Source organism: Lonchura striata, chromosome 3, assembly GCF_046129695.1.
Source record: "Lonchura striata isolate bLonStr1 chromosome 3, bLonStr1.mat, whole genome shotgun sequence".
In the NCBI taxonomy this organism is placed as follows: Eukaryota; Metazoa; Chordata; class Aves; order Passeriformes; family Estrildidae; genus Lonchura; species Lonchura striata.
The window spans coordinates 31,728,581-31,736,818 of record NC_134605.1 but is presented as its reverse complement, the minus strand read 5'-3'; the positions used below and the strand labels follow the sequence as shown (position 1 = coordinate 31,736,818).

Below are 8,238 nucleotides of genomic sequence, written 5' to 3'. Positions count from 1 at the left end.
AATCTTTGTTTCTGTTCAGTAGATCACCATTCTATACAATCTGGGTATTTTTGGAGCTATGGCCAATCTAAAGAGAAAGATCCCTGCTGTGGTAATTGTCCACTCCCATGGTACATTTTAGGTACTGCCAGAGGGCTCCTGGCATATTCAGGAGAGTTGAGGGTTTTGACGCACTCTTGCTCATGATAGATGACAGAAGCTGGCAGGATTAAAATAGCCTCAGAACAAACTGCTCTTAATCTTGAAAACAAGCAGACATAAGGATGCCATGACCTATTCCCATAGAACAGGCAGATTCCCTGCTGGATGGCTCTCAGGCAAATTATGAACTCAAACAGAAAAAAAAAAAAAAAACCCCAGTGTGTGAAAAAGAGGAGACCTATCCTTAGTCAGGGTGCTGTTAGCCATGATCAAAAGTCTGTGTTTCCCTCAAATTGTCATCCAAGGTTCTACCTCTCATTACTTTCCTCCTCCACCACCCTTTGAAAGTTTAGCAGCTGCATGTGCTTAATGTAATATTTTCATTTTTAATGTAAGAAAGTTATGTTCCAAGGCCTTGAGTCACATTAACTAAAACACAGTTCCATTTCTCATATGGAATTAGTTCTTGGTTCTTCACTTACGGGGGAAAAAAAAAAAAATCAAAGATCATCTTCTTGAGCATCTGAAGATACTGTAAAACTTTGTTTTGATCGGTTTTCCAAGGCAAGAAAAATGTATTTGTTTCAAGAGTTAAATGGAGCAAGCAAACAACTTTCATGGGTAAGCACTGAGCTCTTGAGCTAAATGTCTGGATAGGAACAAGAGAAGTATGGGAATTAGTCTACTAAGCTGGAGAAAATATTTTGCTTGGGAGCTCCTTACAGCTGAATTCACACAGTACTTCATTGTTACCTGGATTGCTTATGCCAGAAATAACAAACTTACTTCCTCCAGACCCAAATAAAAAATCCCTACCAAAAGCCAGGCTCAGTGACAAGATATGACCTTTCCTTTGCTGCACTCAAGGACTTATGGTGGGTGGTGACACACAGAGAGTCTGGAAACCTGCAAAATGCAGAGATGGCCAACATCTCCCTACAATTTCTGCTTGGGTAGAGGTAAATGACAAGTTTGGGATGGCAGCCTGTGCTGTCACCTTCACAAAAGCTCCTAGGTTTTGAGCCTGTTGCATTTGTCAATGGCTGAAGAAGGACATTTGCACCCGTGAGAAGCACCTAAGGCACCTGATCACACGCAGCTCTGGGAATGGGGCTGGCAATTAACCTTAGATCTTCAGGTTTCAGCCTGATGCCTCCCACAGTGACTTCCCTTCCCAAAGGACCTGGAGGTCACACCTTGCACCAGTGGCCTCTGGCCACTGCCGGAAGGAATCCCAAGTGTGCGCTCCTGCTGGGGGAGGCGGCAAAGGCCTTTTACCAGAGTATCACTACTGTGGGGAACAGGAAGAAAAAGGTGTAAAAAAAGGAGGAGCAATGGGGCCACAAACCCATCTCTCTATTTTGCTGGTGGTTCAGGTTGCATTAAGGAAGGATTTCCCTAACTTCAGGGATAAATAAAAACTGCCTGTCAGTCACCATTCAGTGACCAAGTAACAGAACTGTCAGTAAAATAAACAGTTTTTTCAACTTACAGTTTGAAGCTGCTATACTTAATTCTCTCCTTTTTTGTGGTTTATTCTGAGGGGGCTGAAAACCAAGTATCTTAAAAATTACTTTTCCATCCGAGTAACTGTTTGGTAAGTTTTGATTTAGGCAAAGCAAAGCAAACTATCATATCCATCATTAGCTGCAATTCTTTTACATTTCAAGTCTGATAATAAAATACAGAGGTATGCTACGCATTTCCACCAATGAGTGGAAAGAGTTATGAAATTAGCAGTAACAGATAAATAGGGATACAACTCACTAATTTTAAAACATAGTTATGTCATTGTTTTCAAATGTCAGAATTACTAAATTAACAGAAGTTTTTGTTTTCTTGTCAATGCATCCTAATTTATGACAACTAATAGCTTTGAGATTTTTTGTTTTATGCTGTTTCTCACTCTTTAATTGCGCTAACCCATCAGTCACTTTCAATTCACTCTCCACAACTGGCACAGAAGCATTTGGAGCCAGACTTTGAGGAATTATGCCACACTTTTTCCCCTGCATGTTTGACCATGAGCATTCTTCCCCCTGCTGTTGCAGGCCCCCCTTTCACACCAACGGAGTCCTGCTCATTGCTTCCTTGTCTTATATCCCTGCCCTGCCCTATTGAGCAAAGGCCTTGACTTTCAGTTAATTCCACCTCAAGTTTTAGTAAACACTAAAGCTCCAATGTGCTGGCCAGGCTGCCTGCACATTGCCTCTTCCCCGGTTTTTCTGTGAACATCTGGCATGCTCATTTTACACTCTGCATAGTGAAACAGAAGTATTAGATGGGTTATCTACACAATGCAGATACATCACAGTTATTGCAGATACACAGTTATTGCTAAAACTGTGGTTAAGCTGCTATGGGGCTAATATCCTTAAATACAGTAACATACTAACACCAATTAACACCAGAGAGGATTTAATGCTGCAATTTTCCCCAGATTTTTTTTACTTACACAGTATCATAATGCTGCTTCTATTTTCTCAGCAGTCACAGCATTTGTGTTTTGAAGGATGCAATTATGCACATGCCAACTTCTTTCCCATCAGCACAAAACACCCTCCACTTCTCTCTCTACACCTAACTGGTCTTTGCCAAAGAGTGCTTCTGTTGCCTAAATCCCGCACCTGACCTATGACCTCACAACCAAAAGACCCCCTGCTTAGGCTGCACTTTCTTTTCTTGGGTCAGATAGGAAAGAACTCAACCATGTATTAAAACAGGAGCTTATTAAGACCAGCTTCATGGTTTGCTCATTTTCCCACTGCTGCTCAAAGGGCTTTACGAAGCAACAGCTTCCACCCCAAAAAGAAGCAGCGTCTCGCACCCCTTGGCCCCCCACCCAACACAGAACCAGGGGAAACACTTTTCTCTTCTGTATTAGTTACCAATTAACTTCTCAGTTTGGCATCTGCAGCAAGGACAGGAAGTGTTTCATTGCATTGATTCTTCTGAAGACTTTTTATGTAAAATATTGCAGTCAATGTCCTCAATAAAATTTATCTTTTGTTTCCTTCAGAACAAACATGAGGAACAGAGGGGCAAAAAGGAATTGGAGTATATAGGCTTGTTTTCTTCTTATAAGAAGCTAATCTACAGAGGGTAAAGTTTAATTTTCTCAGTGTAAATAGCATGTTTGTTTAGTGCTCTCAGGTATATTTCCAAATAAATAAGTGGAGCAATACTGCTGTTAACATCTGGATTTTCAAACCTCCCTGCACCAATGTGAGTTAACAACAGATCACAAACACTCTCAGACTAAGTACAGGGTGGGGAAAAGGACTGTTTTTGCTTGGTGACATGCCTTTAGACCAGAAAGTGCTTACAGCATAATAAACTATAAATCATTATATGAAAAAATAAAAACATTGTGTCACTTGTGCAGGCAGAAGCGAGTGATGTCATCACTCATCCTTTTACCAAGATGCTCTTAGACCTAACACTGTATTTCCAAATAAGATGGTTTCCTTGACATTATGTGCTGATATTTCTTTTAACTGAAAAATCATTGTAGAACATGCCTTTAAAGAAAATAAAGAAAGAAAAAACAAACATTGCTTCTTACAAATAATGTAGATTATAATTCCACAAACAGTAGGGAAATGTCTTAAATCGCAAGATTTTTAATGAAGTAAAAAAATATAAATTATTTAGTTACGTAGTTTAGACTGCTCTGAAGTGTGATTTTATTCATAGTTTCAAAGAAAGATGGAAATCCTGCAGCTTCACAGCATATGTAATCTGGTTATCCTGCAGCTGCAATCTTACAAAGGCTGCTGATTGTCACCCACTTTGCACAAGCAAAGCCTTCTCCTACTGTTTAAATATTCCTGTTTTACAAACAGCATTGTTAACAATAGCACTGAAGGACGCATTTACTCAACAGGTGATGGAAATATTTTCCTATATTTAAATGAGATGTAATTACAACTCTGTTAAAACAAACCACACTCTGTTTATAATGAAAGTTAAAGCAGCCCCAAATCACTGTTGTTACTCCTCTAAGACCCTGAAGAGAAGACACCAGCTCCCAGATGTTTAACAGGACGTCTGTAGAAAATTGCTGCCTCTCCAGGACGGTTTGGGTGAATGCAGACGAGATCTCTCAAGGCTGCTCTTGGGGGAAGAGGTTTATTGGGGACGCAGGAAGGTCCTGCCTCGTGCTCCCAGACGCAGCACATGGCAGGGCTTGAGAGGGTTGGGGAGGAGAGAGACAAAAGGATGCTCAAGGAAAGGGGAAGTTCCAAGAGAGGGGAGGGAGTTTCAAGAGACCGTGTGGCCCCTCGAAGCCCCGTTTTCAAGGGGCTTCAAGGTGGGTTGGAACAAGGCTCGGGCCAATGGGGTTACAGGCACTTGATGTTTTAGGGAAGGGTACAGGTGCAGGGTGAACCATACATCTTTTGGGGGATGGAACAGTCCACTTGACCCCTGGACCCATTTGTAGGCAGGGGCATTGTCTGACTAGCTGGGAGAACTGTTCTCATCCTGGCTGTGTTATTTATGGATAATCATATTTATCTATCTTCTGCAACAGACGTCATTTCAAATGTGTGCAGTCACATACATACATATATTAAACAAAGCAAGGCTTGTACCGACTTAACAGATTCACTATGAATTTCCTGCTCACATTTGCCAGGAAAATAATGATTTACCAGTTTTAGACACCTCACAGGCTTGCAGTGTAGACTGACTTTTTTTTGGACCACCTTTTCCCAAAGATGTATTAAACCACAACTCTTCCAGAGCAACCTATGAATCACTTCTTTCACTGCCAGTTTTTTTCTTTTCTGGATCAAGATAACTGCCTTCAAATAGCATTCTGTTTTTCATTCCTTCTTTAAGCATTCTTTGCCGGATCCTTTGCTGGGCCAAGTTGTACCTGCAGTAAAACCTAGAGGAGGGGATGAAAAGGAAACACAATTCCCTGTTTTATATGAGTGGCAGTATCAAACCAGAGTCATTCAGGTAGCCGAAAAGTTGCAATTACATGGGATGATGGTAGTAAAATTAAGCATGCTGCCTTTGGAATTAGGACACAAGGATGGGGTATGAAAAGGAAAAAATAATTAAGAAAAATGGAAATAAGTGAGGGAGTTGATAGCTTAGGATTGAAGAAACAATAGGAAATATTTTAAAAATATATATATAAACAAACATTCAAACACAGTGAAATGTTTTCCTTTCAAGAAGATAAATATTTTGGGGAGAAGGAAGAGGACACTTTGCTAGGCAGGTTTTTTATTGCAGTTTCAAAATCAACATGAAACACTGTTTCTGAAAACTGAAACATAGAGATCATGTTGTCCAATTCAGCCAACATAGGCCTGTCAAAACTGAAGAATCATTTTACATACCAGTATCCTAACATTGTGCAAATATAGCTACCAACTGCAACATCACAAGATCTTCTAACTCTACCTGAAAGAAAAACAAAAAAATCTTCTGAAAAGTTATGTATGAGTTCCCATTATTAATAACACCTAACAGCAAATAGAAGTATTTTTCTTGCAAATAAATATATAAAACCTAAAAGGAGTAAGTACTTACTAGTTGCTAAAAAATGTCCAAGACCCATAACTAAAGACCCCAAGGAGCCATAGAGCACTGAGTCTCGTGCACACGGGATATTTTTAACATCGAGAAATCCCAGGAGTTTAAAGGGCTGTAAGGCAAAACAAAACAAAACCCATAAATTTAAAAAATCACTTCTGTAGAAGTCTATGATGCCAACTCAACTGTAAAACTGACTTGTTATCTTAATAGTCAAGCATAACCAGTTGAGAACTTACTGCGCCCAGGATTATAGATGATCAAAAGTGAACAGATATATTAGAGATGTTTTTGGAAGAGTTAACTATTAATTTATATAGTATAGTTTTGCAGAAAACTGTTGATCCATCCTTTCCACTGAATAGTAATTTACATTCCCCCAAAAAAGGAAGGGAAAAGACCCTTAAGAATCCAGGATTTTTATTACATCACAACAAACAAGAAAGGTTACAATCAAGTATGCAGTTAGTCATGCTATGTAATTTTAGTACCTGAAGCAAGTAAATGTGCTTGAAAAAAGTTAAGTTACTGGAGAATGAGCATGTAGTAGAGAACCTTATACTGAATAGAAACATTCATAAACGACTAATTTATGTCCTGTGGTATACCCTGTGTCTAGGCAGGGGCTGGGCACATGGGTCAGGCTCAAGGCGGCTGCCCCTCAATAAAACCTTGCACCTAAGCACACTTTACTGCTGTCAATCCTTTGGTCAGGGGTGGTGCGAACACGTTTCAGTCTACTGTGCTTAAATCATTAGAGCATGAAAAATCACGTGTGCAACTGTACCGGAATTCATCAAAGGTGATTGTTTTATTTTGTTGTGAAGGTATTCCAATTGGTCAAAGCAGATTTTTAAGACGGAGTGCTACAGGACTGACTGCTTGTGAAGGGGTGACAACTCTGTGAGAAGTCCTTGTGTCACTGTGGTCATGGGGGTGGCAAGCATGGAAATCCCGAGCGTTAGTTTTATCCACGCTCCCTAGGGACAGCCATCAGCTGTGCCTGCGGACAAGCGGGACAGAAGGAATGTGGCTTATGTTGGTCGAACCTCCTAATGAGTAATTTCAAGCGCTCTCACATGGAAGAAGTCACTTGATATGCTGCTGTTGTTGGCTAAGAAGGTATCGCTGCTACATCCATGCAGCGTGATGCATCCTTTTAAAATAGGGTCTCACCTGTTGCCAGGCTGAGCATCATTTGTTATGTCTCTGAGCACTGCTGCCCACCGGCCTCACGAACCCTCCAGTCTCACCGCGGTGTTTCGCCCACCGAGAGAATGTCCCGCGGAGGGAACACAACCAAAACCTCGCTGCACCCGCCTGGCCCTGCAGAGCTTCAGTTTTGCCCGAGGTTTCCGTGTATTGTTCCCCAGTTATTTCCTGGGGCGGCGGGGGACGGTCACTACTGCTCTGCAATGACCTCCCGCGTCCCAGCGCGGGGCTGCGCCTGCCGCGCGGCTCCTCCTCGCGATCACGATCATCCTCCTCCTCCTCCTCATCCTCCTCCTCGCCCCTCGCCGCCCCCCCGCCCGCCGTTACCTTCTCCGGCTCAGAGTCGCCCTCGCCCGCCATGCCGCGGCAGCGCCTCCCCGCCCACACCAGCGAGCCGGGGCTGCGCCCGCGTACAGAGCGGCGCCGAGGGGAGGCCGCTCTGCCCGCCCCGTCTCTATGGCGCCCGCGGAAGGGGCGGGGGCGGGCGCGCCGCCGCCATTTTAGGTCCCGGCGCCGTGCGAGGTTCCAGCGCGAATCCTTTGTTCGGCGAAATGGGTCACGGCGCGGGGGGCGCGCGCGCGGGCACGCGGCCGGGGGGCGGGGCTCCGGCGCGCGCCCCGCCCCGCGCAGCCCGCCCGCTGCCCGCCGCGGGCGCGCGCCCGGGCTGGGCGGGGCTAAGGGCGGCCCCGGGAATCCAGTGCACGGGCCTCGGGATATAAAATGGTCCCTGAAATAACGAGGAAAAGATGACTTGTGCAGCTGGGCGGAAGGTCCCCCTGTGGCAGCGAGAATCAGGAGGTGGAGGAAGCATTCGGTCTGGAAAGCGGCCTCCTGTGAGGCCGTGCGGAGCAGCGCCAGGCACAGCCCCAGCAGGTTCGGCTGGGGTAAGTCTGTGCTAAACCACTTGGACATGCTAGAAATTACCCCTTAGGTGTGTTACTGTACCTGCAGTAAGGATGAGAAAAGGTAAATAGTGCCAAGTGACTTAGGACACAGGTGCATTTCTCCCTGATACCATAAAAATATATTTTGCTGCAAGAAGACATTGCTCTCCCTGCTAAGTAGTGAATTACAGGGCAGGTTCAATTTAGGACCTTTTCTATCTAAGCAATGAAGTATAACAAGGATGAGAGCTGTATAATACTGCTCTTTGATCTAAAAAATAGTGTGTCCTGACTTAGGAGGCATGAGCTATCTTCAGACCTTGTTAAATAAGTGTTTTGGGTTTTTTTAATCCTATGCTAAATAAAGTGGGCTTTTTCACACACTGAAATTTATGTCCATTTGGATTTTCTGTTACTACTTTTTTCTTTCCTGTATTTGTGGGATTTT

At 43.5% G+C, this 8,238-nt stretch overlaps 1 protein-coding gene across 1 annotated transcript; it reads right to left on the bottom strand.

The window, feature by feature from the left end:
- Positions 1 to 1,777: 1,777 nt before the first annotated feature.
- COX20 (cytochrome c oxidase assembly factor COX20) lies at positions 1,778 to 7,433 on the bottom strand. The gene is made up of 4 exons (XM_021550456.3): positions 7,234 to 7,433; positions 5,692 to 5,806; positions 5,499 to 5,562; positions 1,778 to 5,035 (listed from the first exon to the last, which is right to left on the bottom strand). The coding sequence occupies exons 1-4, from the start codon at positions 7,264 to 7,266 to the stop codon at positions 4,894 to 4,896; spliced, it is 354 nt and encodes a 117-aa protein (XP_021406131.1). The 5' UTR covers positions 7,267 to 7,433; the 3' UTR covers positions 1,778 to 4,893.
- Between the last annotated feature and the right edge of the window lie 805 nt (positions 7,434 to 8,238).